The 13,330-nt window shown below is 43.4% G+C and overlaps 1 protein-coding gene across 3 annotated transcripts in view; it reads left to right on the top strand.

Annotated features, from left to right (window-relative positions):
* LOC119177844 (rifampicin phosphotransferase) overlaps positions 1–13,330 on the top strand; it is a 185,969-nt gene that overhangs the window by 19,314 nt on the left and 153,325 nt on the right. For 2 of the 3 annotated variants that reach the window (XR_012893905.1, XM_037429032.2), the window contains exons 4-9: positions 8,135–8,200; positions 8,277–8,387; positions 8,907–9,019; positions 9,883–9,935; positions 11,756–11,808; positions 12,163–12,278. Coding sequence is in view for 2 of the 3 variants with exons in the window: in XM_037429032.2 (XP_037284929.2) it covers positions 8,135–8,200; positions 8,277–8,387; positions 8,907–9,019; positions 9,883–9,935; positions 11,756–11,808; positions 12,163–12,278 (512 nt within the window). In the remaining variant the exon portion in view is untranslated. Of the gene's footprint in view, positions 1–8,134; positions 8,201–8,276; positions 8,388–8,906; positions 9,020–9,882; positions 9,936–11,755; positions 11,809–12,162; positions 12,279–13,330 lie in introns of those variants that run through there. The other variant, XM_075887408.1, reaches the window with a different exon arrangement.

Genomic DNA, 13,330 nt, shown 5'->3' with positions numbered 1-13,330 from the left:
GAATAAATGTGATGTCTAGGCATTAGCTAAGAGTGACTACAGCAACCTCAGCCTAGTTTCGGCAGACGCTTAACTGGCGCGTTAAAGATGGTGCTCTTTGTGCACACCCAATTCGGTAACAGAGGACTTAAGTTCTTAGCAATTTTGCTACGGTATATCGGCGTGACTTAAAGGTAATGGGGAAACAATCGCATCTTTCAGTTTCCCTCGCTTGTTTATGGAGTTTACGAAATGGCAGACCATAGAATTCCGCTGCGTGTACTATTCTGAGATTGTGTATGTTACAAAAGTGTAAATTGTAATTGCACAACATATACACCTTAAATATGTCAGTGTGCTGGTCCAGCTTTCACAACGAACTGGCAAATAACTGTAGTAATATAGTTTATTCTATATGACAGTCTAGGTACTTATAATTATAAGCTTCCAACGAAAGTAGTTTGCTTTCAGCCATTTCATTTGTATTCCTGCTGACCTCTTCCACCTCTACCTCTAGTCTCTTTTTTCTCGCTTTCCTTAACTGATTCTCTTGGACCACTATATACTCTGGGGCCCCTGTTTTCATCTCTCCGGAGATGGTACGGAAGGATATTTAAAAGAGACACCTCTTCAATCTTGTCGCGAGGTCCCTCGTAGTATACTGTCTTCAGCATGCCTTGCTGTCTTGCCATCACCGTAATGAAGCCGGGACCCATGAACCGAGATTTGATGTCGAGACCTTTGCGCACAAGAACCATACTTCCAGGTTGCGCATCGGATATATCTCATCGGTGAGGCTTGCCGAAGTACCTTTTCATTGTTTGGCGATATCGTGGTTTTCGTTCTTGTATGTTTGTCCTTGAGAACGGTTTCGTCAACTAACCCAAGTTGTCAATCAGCACGGAAGCAGCTTGATTTTCTGAAAGAGGCAATGTTGGGGCTGCATCCAAGCCGCGCAGTATATAGGGGCCATTGTGACGTGCCACAGCACACCTACAGTGCACATTTCCATCCACCTTTGAAGTACTGGTAGAAAGACAGAAACATCTTCAGGTCTCTAATCACCATCTCTTCAATATAATTAGCTTCAGAGTTGTATGCTGCTGGGAAGCGTAATATATTGCCTTGTTCTTCTGCCCATCATCGAAGCTTAAAACTTCGAAAAGCTGGTTCGTTGTCAGCAAGTAAAGTTATAGCATCCTTGAACAGATTCCGCTCGAGTAGTTATATGACCATTTGAGCATCTTCACAGCCGGCCTTACCAGGACAATAGCGTGTACCATGATCCACGGCAACCAAAAACGCTTGCCCACACCTTTCTCCGTGACTGCCGCAAAGTCGAGACGCAGTATTTCAAAGGGTACCTCAGTGTACATTGGTATTACCATTTTATTCTCTCGGGGCCTGAACTTTGCTTTGAAGACCTGACATTCGTCGCCTGTCTTTATGTAGTTAGCGAGATCCGCTTGCATGTTCGCCCAAGTGAATCTTTCTGTACGTCCTCCAAAATCCATCATGTCCTCCAGACTCTGGACCAGAATGATACAGCTTCAGAATGGCTTACCCCTGTGTCACACGCACGTGTACACTTCCGTTCTTAAATGTATATCAATTTTCCTCTTCCTTCCCACAGTATTATAAAGGTTGCACGTTCAGCTTCAATTTATTGGGGTATGTGCAGTCTGCACAAAGAATCAGCATACTGGTGATCTTGTGCAAGCCGGTGAGATACTTCGAAGGCGTAGTTTTAGATATTGCTTGTCTATCGGGCAATGATGCCCCATTTTATTAGCGAGAGGCAGCAGATCAGTCAAAGCCTGGTTATCGATGAACAACATTACCTTCCAAGTATGTCCTGAAATATCTCAAGGCCATGACAACTCCTAGAGCTTCTTTCCCTATGGTGCAGTAATTAAGTTGAGCCTAAGTAAGCGTGTAAGAGAAATAGCCGCTTGCTTGCAGTTGTAAGGACGCAAGCTTCTTGACATCTCTTTGAAACAAAGCGGCTCCAGTTCTATAGCGTGAAGTGTCTGTGTAGAGCTCAAATGGTAACGTGAAATCCGGAAGCGTTAGCACAGGGTCAGACAAAATTGTAGTAACCAGTTTCAAATAAGCCCGTTCACATTCTTCGGACCACATGAACGGCACGCTTTTTTGTGTTAAGTTTGTGAGACACTAGCGTAGTCTTTTTTAAATGGCCTGAAGTGTACTGCAAGGCCTAAAAACACATAAAGGGAATAAACACCATGGGGCTTTGCAAGGAACCTGATTCGCACTATGCTCTCTTCCTTGGTGCGCTTTTGTCTTTCCAAAGCGCTTGCCAAGAAATATTACGGTCCGGCCAAAGAACTGACCCTTTTTTGCATTTATTTTTATTTCTGCATCACTGAGAGCTTTCAGCACTGCTGAAAAGAGAATCGCATGGTCGGCTCTAGTTCCTAAGATGTCGTCAACGAACACACTACAAAACTTTCCAACAAAACCTTTCAGTGCATGGTTCCAGATTTTCTGAAAAAAATGCACCTGAATGCTTCCACCCGAGCGGAAGCCTGTTATATTTGTACACATCAAATAGTGTAATGAATGCCGTGAACTTATTTGTGTTTTCGCAAAGTAGAACCTGTCAATATCCTTAACACAAGTCTATTCTGAAGAACCGTTCTCACCCGCCGCTCCCATCCATTATCTAATCGATTTTTTACATTAGGAAAGGAAAGAACATTGTTTGCTGGTTGATAAGTCTGTTGTCAGTGCATAAACGAAACGATCTATCTTCTTTAGACATGATCGTAATTGGTAACGTAAACGAAGATATGAATGGTCTAATGATGCCGCGCCTTGCATGCCTTGAAGCTCCTGTCTCAGCCAAGTCTTGTTACCGTAGCTCAAGGCAAATGCTTTTTCCTTACAAAGTTTTTGTCACGTAGTTCGAAGGCAACTTCGATTGATTTCTAAATCAGCTCGAGCACGCCATATCGAACAGCTTTTTTGAAGCCAATTTGATTGAAATTTGTTCATGAATTTCCTGGCTTCCAGCTTGTGATTCTCTTATGAAGAACTCTCAACGAGTTTTACCGTATTAGAAGTAGAAGAAATGGGTAGTATGCTTTCTATTTTATAACCTAATGCTTGTTTTTTAAGTTTTGGAAATATTTTGCGTTGCTTAATGAATAATTTACAGTGTTCAGCAGTTTACCTGGTAATAATTTAAATATTATTTTTATCATAGGAGCTGTAATTTCGTCTGAACCTGGAGCTGATGAGGCTAAATTCCAAGCAACCTCAGCTAATTCTTCCAATGTAACTGTAGTAAAATCTGTTATCAACATCGCAGTTCTCAAACTATACAACTTACTTGATGTGAATTGACACTCCAAGCCTTCTGCTATGATTTTCAAAAATTTCTTCATCTCATCGGCTGACGTGATTTCACAGCCTGCATTAGTTGGGGATGGCGGAATTTTACGCGGTCTGAGGAACCTAAACAAGATACTTTAGTTTTTAGGGTTTCAAATGTAGTCATTTTGTTTTCTATTACAATGTTTTTTAGCTAAAGGAACAGTGCACCCAAAATTTGCGTAATAAAACTTGTAATGAGTCCAGTTTTCAGGACACTGATTATACAAAAGTTTTTCCAAGTGGCCATTAATTGTCTGAAAGCCCGTGCAGAAACTAGATTCCGCAATGGACTGCGATTTGTGTTCTTTGCAGATTCAACTATCAATTCAGCTTTTTGACACGTTCTTTCGAACAATGCGCATAGGTATCATGACTTTTGTGTCTTTTGTCTCTTCAAAGTGAATGATTTAGTCAGATTCTTGATTTTTTAAAAGTTTATTATAATTTTTATATTTTGGGAATTTATTCAACGCTTCTTCATCACTTGTACATAATATTCATCACATGGTGTTCTTCATCTTCATCGTTTGTAGGGACATTTCTTGAGTCTGTGCTGTGATTCAATTGTTACTGGTATGGCCACGTCTTCCAGGCCTAATAAACACGTGTAAAGCACTACGTCACAAGTGGTGGAGGTTCTCCGTCCCTACTCGTCGGCTGCTTCCTCTTGGAGATATGCTCAGGCCGCCGTTTGGGGTACTTGTCTACCAACATGTCGCAGGACGCACCCTCGGGCACTTTGCTACCACTTCGGCTGTGACTGCCGCGGCTCCTCACTATTGGTTCGTCAGCCGACTCTATCGTGAGCCCCCTCTGTTTGCTGGACTTCGCCATCAGGACGTCGATGACTGGCTACACCAGCATGACATAGTGAGTGCAGCCAACCATTCGGACGATCCACACACGCTCCGCCACGTCTCTTTCTATCTTACAGGCGTGGCAAAGACTTGGTTTTCTAACCACCCACTCGACTACCTCGACTTAACCGCTTTCAGGGAACATCTCCGACAGGTCTTCGGTACTACGGCAGTTCGATCCAGCCTGGCGAGGAGGACCCTTGATGCCCGCAAACAACTCGGCGATTCGTATATCTCATAAACCGAGGATGTTCTCTTGCTCTGTCAACGCATGAACGCCTCCATAGGCGAGACAAACAAAGTGTGTCATCTCCTTAAAGACATCGGGCCTGTTGCCTTCAATGCTTTGGCCGTAAAAGATCCACCACCATCTCTGACATTGTGACTACGTGCCAGTGCCTGCATGAGCTTGAATTGATGCGGCTGCCGCCAGTTAGCATTACTGAAGACATCACTGACAATTCCACTGCCGACTTCTTGTGGCGAGCCATATCTGCGCAGTCATAGGAGAGGAACTGCAGTAGTTTGGTTTTTCAGCCCATGCGTTTCCTTCTGATACCGGAGGTATCAGAACAATACCTATTTACGTGACATCGTTAAGAAGGAGTTGGTGGTTATGACTGGTGCAGCGTACACAGACGCTAATGTTCCTCGTGCCCCGCGAACTTACGCGCAAACCGCCGCCGCTTCTACGCCGTCGTTCCATCGATGCCACCGACGCCGACGTCAGCCCACCTGGCGTCTCTAGCTCCTAGTCCACGCAAGTAGCCTTACTATGCACCACCAGCGCCAGCACACCTAGCACCCATGGCTCCCAAAGCGCACAACCTACCTGATTAACCACCGTGGCGCCCGACGAGACCTACCGGCTACTATTGTAGATATCGTGGACACATCACTCGTGCCTGTCGCAGGCGTCAGAAAGACGAGCGTCGTCGGTTCGACACTCATGAACGAGACGACTTTGCCACTGGGGCCACTTTCCAGCGCCGTCCTTACGCTACACTCCACGGTCGCTCTTCATCAGGAACGCCCGAAATGGCTCCTTGCTAGTATGGTGCTCGGCATCACTTACCATCCACTCTTCGTCGCTCTACGTCACCATTTCGACCAGCCTCTCAGTTCATCGGCCGTCGCACGGAAAACTATATTATGCAGCTTTAGGAAGAAAAGCTGCATTTAGCGAGGTTAGATAAATTCCTGCAAGACATCCCCATAGCATAATTTCTGTTTTGGTAGAAGGCCTAGTAGTGGAGGCAATAATAGACCCTGGTGCTGATTTGTCAGTTATTCTGCGTGATTCGTGCGCTTGTCTCTGCAAAATTACTACACAGTACGAGGACCTAAGTTGCTCGCTGCTCAAGGGGGCGCCATTCTACCTTCAATCCAGTGCACTGTTCGTGTCTACAATGATGGAATTCTGGATTACATAAAATTCGTGGTGCTTAGTTCGTGTGCGCAACAGTTCATATTAGGTCGACATTTTCTTCAACAGTGTCCGCCTCTATCTGCTGCCGGAAAGGCGTTCTCCACATGATCGATACCGCCTATTCGCTTCAAGCAGATTACGGACTACTTTGTTTTTTTTGTTGTTGTTGCAAAAGACACTGACCTACTTCCGCGCAGTCAGCAAACTGTTACAATTATGTCTGATATTATTACCCCTGGCAATGTGCTCGTACAAATAGATTCTGATTGCATGATGGTGTTATAGAACAAGTAATATTAAATATCAATGGGAAGTGATCACTGTTGGTGGCACACTCCAAGGCAGGCCATGACAAACAATTGATGGAAGAACTAACAAAACCTGAATCAAATGCCGAGTAAGAGCTCCACTAATAAAGGTGGGTGTTTTAGAATTCAGGCAACTCAAGCCGTTATCTGCTGTCCCCTCCCACAATAATTTACCATATCGATAGGTTCGAAAACACTAACAGGTATAGTGTGAGTCGAAATCTCCCACCAGAATTATATCCCTACAATGAGATGTCTGTATAACGTCCAAAAATTGTGTATCAAATACACCTGTAGAGAAGTATGCATTGATTCGTAAGAAAGGCAGGCCACCTGTCAAAGTGATGCCTGAGGCAAAACAATTCCCTTTCAGAATACATAGGAATGTATGAAATTTTCGTCGTTAGACTCCAACATTATAATATTAATAAAAAATGGCAGACCTTCCCCTTTTGATGGACGGCCTACACGAAACGTCTAAATCTATGTAATCGAAAGGACCAGTGCGTTGAAAGCCAGGTTTCTTGTAATTCAATGATATCTAGATTGAATTGCGATGCTAAGAATGTTCAATCATTTACTGTTGAGTGAATTGATCTGCAAATGCAGCAAATCATATTAAGTTACCTCATGGTTTGGCTAAAATAGACTCGGTGACTCTCTTGCTTAATATACTTTCTTTTAGAGAATTGGCGTTAGATAGGCTATTCTTTTGGACATCTTGGACTTCAAGTGGCCGGATGTAGTACCTTTCTTGCTCAGAGGGGATCTTGAGTGCTTTAGTGATCGGGGATCCATCTCCATCTCATCTGCTTCTGGCACGTCTTTCCTCGTAGCTTCGCTGTAACACGAACTAAGTTCAGCAGATGCACCCGCTAACTGTGCCCCCGGTGACGAGGTATCTGAGAGAGCCTCCTTTGAAAGTCATTCACCGTCCCTATTTGGAATGGGCGGGCTGATATTTTGTTATGCGGGCAATAAGTGGGCCATCTAATTAGTGTGCATATGGGCCAATGTCTCGCAAAGACTCCCAGCTACGCCTTCCATTGCCCTTTTCATTGCCTTGTTGATTGCTTCCGCAATAGAAACAGAGGGCGAGCCTTCCATTTCTGGTATATGACGGGCTGTAACACTAGCATAATCTACATTTCGTGCTTGAGTTTCAGCTACTGCTTGCGTACAAAAATATCGCCTGTGTTCTGGTATTTCAACATTTTCCAGTTTACGACCCTTTGCAGGACAGCTTGAAAAGTCTGCAGCATCAGCTTCCTGACATAACCCACACTTTTCATTGTTCCTTTGATACCATTAGAAATGGGCCCTTCTCCACATACTCTGCACCTGACAGCAGTCCTGAAACTTTCATGCTGTGGCCATATTGCCAGCACTTCACGCTTTGAAGAAGGCTAGGGGAGAAAGGTTCAACACGGTAAAGAAGGGGCCACACCCTAATTTCTGATGGCCGGACTGACCCCGCAAATGTCACTATGTCAGACTCAGTTGGTATTTTATCTTTGGCAAGAACACGTGCACACGGACAAATTGAATACCACCTGCTTGCGAAAACAGTTCTAGAATCTCAGTTGATGTAATGTTGGCGTCGACGGTACGAACTAGACTTCTGCAGCATGTTAAATGCGGCAGAATGAAAGTACTCACTTGATTTGATGGGGTACCCAAAGAATAAAAAATAATGCCTAGTCCGAACTGCAAAGAGCACTGATAAACTAACTATTGCACTCTAAGAAACCATGAAAGTTGTATAAAACAAAATAAATACTTAATCCTTGGCGAAAACCCTAAGGGCGAGACTATACGCTCTTTGCTTCGTCTTACATTCCTGCTGGCCTCTAGAACCTCTTTCTCTAGCACCTTTTTTTGCCCCATCCAATCGATTCTCTTGGATCACTATGTTAGTATTTTTTTCTGTAATAAATTAGCAACGGTGGTCTAAAGGTTATGATGGTCGGCTACTGACCAGTAGTTCATGGGTGAAGTTTAGGGCGCAGTGGCCGCATTTCGATGGAGGCGAAACAATAAGGGCTCGTTTAGGACGCCATATGGTTAACATTTACATAACTTTCCACTGAAGAGTCCCTCATAATTGTATCGTGGTTTTGAGACATAAAGGCCTTACAATTACGTATCCATTATCTACACAGGAAACACCATCGAATCGACAGTTTGGCTTCGCCAGAACTGGAAGTTCCCGTGAAATTTGGATTCATGTAAGTGTTTTATTAAGGGTCTGACACGGCTCTTCTGGAATTTGTATACGTAGGTTTTGTATAATGTTTCACGCAGTTGGTCTACGGTCTCACACACGTTGGAGATGCCATATGAATTGGCTCCGACGCATTTGGCTGAAAGCTTAGCGAAAATGTCGACGTTTAGTATGCTTCAGGATGCCACCAGGTGAGCGTTTTTATAGATTGCAGATTTTGCTCACAACTACGGTTTTACGTCATAATATCGGACAGAAGCAATGAGATAACGTGCCATGGCTTGTTCTCTCTTTGAGCTACGGGGAACCAGAGACTTCACAGAAACGCTTGTTCGACAATATTTTCACTATAAGAAAATTTTTCGATGCCTCGTTAAGCACAAAAACTGACAGTTGTCTATGACGGTAAAAGCACGAAGTGTTAAAAAATATCACCGCGATGCGATGACATCGCATTTTGTGAAAATGTGTGACGTCTTTATGACATATTCGTGAAATCAATGTGACGTCATCAGGCGCTGGCTGAAGAATACCAATTATTGTTGACTTTACAAAGTGAGCGTTCTTATAGGATGTAGAAAAAAGTACTCAAGGCAGTCAACGTAAGTAATCAATGTAATCTAAGATTACATTGAGTAGGCTACGCATACGTGCAGGCTGGTGCAATCACTCTTAAGGCCAGCAAATGATTTTACCTGGCACCTTTTCAGGTTGGTGAGTGAAATGGACACGTATGATCAAGCTGGCATGATGTGTGGTGAGCTGACTGTAGAGGGCAACACCAGGGAGTTGTGCCTGTGGGGATACAAAATAAGGAGTCGAGGTAAATATCTATTTGCTCATACACTGTGTAAGGCTTATTTGCGGACGTCCAACAAGCATTGCGATGCACAAGAAACATTGGCCGTTTGTTACTTCAACTTCTCAGTTTCGTCATTCGTGAAAACTGCTGTTCCTGCTGCTATGTAAACGAAACGGTCCTTTTTGATTTATTTTTGTATAAAGGACAATAGTTTCACCGGTACTTTTAGATGATAGAGCTTTTTAAGCGTTAAAAGTTTAACATAGATTTCAGGCTTACTTTTTAATTTCTACATGAACAGGCGGTGGTAACATAGGCGTGCGTTGGGGGGGTGGACTGGCCATTCTGTGGTCGCCTCAACAGGGCGAGGAGAAATGTCTGCCCTATACACTGACCTAATAGAGAAGGGGGCGTCGCGGCGACCTTCGGTCCCCCTACCTCAAGGAAATCTGCGCATGTTTATGGGTGGTAAAGTTTTTGCTATTTCGTGTCTGGCGTAAATTTAACCATGCTCTAATTTACACCAACGCCTCATTGGGAGACGTGAATGAATGTGTATGCTGTGCAAATATCTTAATAACCAATATCGCAAGTGGTACAAAACATTGAACAAGACATTGAACGAAGATGTTGTAGGCTTTCGTACTGGAAATAGCCTGATTAGTGTTTGCGTAGTTGTCTACTTATTATGCATTTTCGTTTGCGCCGTCAGAAACTTCCGTTGTACGCTAACGAAAAAGAACACACAAACATGTGATACTCCCACTTTGGCGTTGTGTGATTGCGATATCACTTGCTCATTGCTGTCATGTCCCTCGTGCACTCACCCACGCTTCTTGATTTGCCAGTAGCTAATGAATGACTGATATAATTGTTTGTTTTAGGGAATGCCCCACAAGCGTCTCACGAAGAACATCATCAGTTGGGCTTCCTCGAGGTGAGCATGTTTGCTACCTAGAAACAGTCTAGTGCCAATGACGAAGCATGACAACACTGAGGTTCCAAAGGAAAGCGTCATCTTAACCTGCTTGAAAACTCACCAGATCCTATGAACGCTACCATTGCTAGGCAGAGAATAGGTTTAAGTTTGTGTTACGGATACCTTGTACTTGAATTATACGTATTATTAGTTTCTGTTCAGCAACGACACAGGAAGTACAAGCTGTTTCAACGGACCAATATATGTCAGTCTTGTCATCCGTTCAATATGAATACGGGAATAACAAGAACAACAACAACAACAAGAACAACAACAAGAACAAGAACAACAACAAGAACAAGAACAACAAGAACAACAACAACAACAACAACAACAACAATAATAATAATAATAATAATAATAATAATAATAATAATAATAATAATAATAATAATAATAATAATAATAATAATAATAATAATAATAATAATAATAATAATAATAATAATAATAATAATAATAATAATAATAATAATAATAATAATAATAATAATAATAATAATAATAATAATAATAATAATAATAATAATAATAATAATAATAATAATAAGAGTAATAATAATAATAATAATAATAATATGGTGTTATGTCCCAAAAAACAATAATTTAAATGCAAAGAATGCCCTAGTAGAGGTATCCGGTAATTTGGACCGTGTTCTTCAGCGTGCATTATCATCACACAGTAAACAGGCTTCTGCCGTTTCGCTTCCTTTGAAATGCGACTGCAACGGTTGCGATCAAACCTGCGACCTTTCGGTCAGCAGGCGAGCCCAGTAACCACCGATCCACCTTGGCAGACATGCATTCATTCACAACTCAGAAACTAACACACAGGAGCTGCGTATAAAGTGTGATAAAGATTCAACGCAGTAAAACTAAAATGGGGCTGCGTTGCACTTATAACAGCGCAGAGCAATCGTTAGCTTATACCACCCAAGATTAGTCAGTGTTGGCAGTGTGCCACAAAATGTGGCGGTCTAATTTGGTGAGACATTACGGCACACCATCACAGCTGGTTGAAAGAAGGTGCCGGAGAAAGTGCCGATTGTACGCTTGTTGCCACCAAACAGCGATATTTTACGCAAAGAGCACTCCACTGTGACAGGAAGCCAGTGGGAACGCCGATGATTCTGTAAGGTTGATATCACCAGAACACATCGGCTGAGCGTGAGTGATCGTGGTTCAGCTGCGTGAGAGACACACGCCGTACTCTGGCTAACCAAAATTTCCATGAAGATGAAGCCTTTAGAAGTATGATAAATACGAGTGATTTCAAGAAGCAGTATTGACGAAACTTTCAAGTAGTCTTCTGTGAGTGCTCTGAACAATTCACATATCTATGACACACCCTAAAGCGCAATGTCGATAATAAGAAAAATGATAGTGTCTTAGACTGTATGGCCAACAACCCATTCTGCTAGCACTGTAATTAGTTCCAATTAGTTCCCGAAGTACTAGTGTGTATCGTAAAATCCGTTCGAAAGCCTTCATTCTGGCAGATATAAATGAACGCACTGGAGGCAGCAAGCGCCCTGGAACATAGATAACGAGAAGGAACACGGAGGGAGCTCTATGTGCTCCTTTTCAGATTTTGTGTCTCAGCGTGCTTGCCGGTTCCAATAAAGGATATTAGCCGCTAAATTGGACGCAGACTAATATTCCCACACACGTCGACTGAAGTGAATGTCAGCGTCCTGCGTTGTCCAGATGTCTTGGATGTACGAGCGTATGGTGTGACGTGCGACGAGACATAACTTCGGATTACTCATCTCTTGCAGAATGGGGACATGTACCATTACGTTTGCTCTACAAACTATGGAGGAGAAAATGGGTAAGCTGTAGCAGTACAACAATGAATGTTTACTTCGCCATTTTTTGACGTGGTACGCGCAACTGCTGGTTTAAAATCAGGAAGGAGCTGCGATATTATGTAATCTTTTACGCTACACAAAATGCAGCTGTCTCCTGTAATTTTCTTATAATTAGCAATTACGCTGCGAAGGAAGCTTTTTTGTATTTTTCAATGGGTGGCTCTCGAAAATTGAACTACAAATGGGAAAATTTTAAGGTCAATTTTACTGGTAGAGGTAAAGTTTCTAGACAACGGTCTGCAGGCACGTGTATACTTGAGTTGTGCGCATCAATATTTGGGTTAAGCAAGACTGTGCCACCTTATTTACCACAGTGTTTCATACGGGTCCTTCTACGCACCTGCGTCCATGATGCGGTCGATCGAGTGCAGCCATGTAGAAATGGACGTAGCCTGGCTCACCGGGTGCAGCAGGCTGAATATAAGAAGCGGTGAGTTTTCACGCTCAGTTTTCAGTGGGGAGATTTTATTGAGAAGAATTTTAGAAAGGTTCTACGGTTACAAGGCAATCATGCAATATCACACGAACTTGAAGAGACTACCCAACACTGCACAAGAATTTCAAAGCTACGAGTTCTGTGCAGTTGCGTACGCTTCAGGCAGACAAATATATTAACATTCACTGATTTACACGTACTACTCCACAGCATACAAAGACATATGCCGGGCTCACACCTAAGAAGAAGAAGGAGATAATACCAGGTTTAGGTGGGAGGCACAGATGCCCAGCCCAGCCCTCAGGTACCAACTGAGGCCAGGTAGGAGGCAAGAGCCAATGGTGCCCCGGAATAGGGGCGCGACCACGCAGCGTTGCCCAGCCCTGCCCTCAGATACCAGCTGAGGTCAGGCAGGAAGCAAGTGACAACAGTGCCTCAGAAAAGTGGCGTGACCACGCAGCGTTGCCCTGTTGTTGTGGCAACGCTGTGATGTGCATCGATAAAGTTTAGTTCTGCTTTTACGGTAACTTCTGTCGGAGTTGCCGAGGTGATTCGTGAGCTCCGAAATATATTTTAGCTTGTGGCTACACGGAGCTTTCTAGTTAACTTAGGTTACTGGTTTTCCTGGAACGCTGTTCTCAGGAAGCACTGATATGACGTAATTCACGTTCGTTGTAGCATTTTCTAGTGTCTCTGCAACATCAGTATCGCACCCTCACCCCACAGCCGCCAAAAAACTTGTTGTCTCAACGAATATTTGGAAGAGCAATAATTATCCCGCCAAGGTGGTCCTGTGGCTATGGTACTCGGCTGCTGACCCGCAGGTTGCGGGATCAAATCCTGGCTGTGGCAGCTGCATTTTCGATGGAGGCGAAAATGCTGCAGGTCCATGTGCTCGGATTTGGGTGCATGTTAAAGAACCCCAGGTGGTCGAAATTTCCCGAGCCCTCCACTATGGTGTCTCTCTTAATCATATGGTGGTTTTGGGACGTTAGAACTGAGATATCAACCAAATGCTAAACTTTACGAGTGTGTGCAATCATGCA

This window comes from Rhipicephalus microplus, chromosome 1, assembly GCF_043290135.1.
Source record: "Rhipicephalus microplus isolate Deutch F79 chromosome 1, USDA_Rmic, whole genome shotgun sequence".
Lineage (NCBI taxonomy): Eukaryota > Metazoa > Arthropoda > Arachnida > Ixodida > Ixodidae > Rhipicephalus > Rhipicephalus microplus.
The sequence above is the reverse complement of the archived record's forward strand: the minus strand, read 5'-3'. Positions and strand labels throughout refer to the sequence as shown.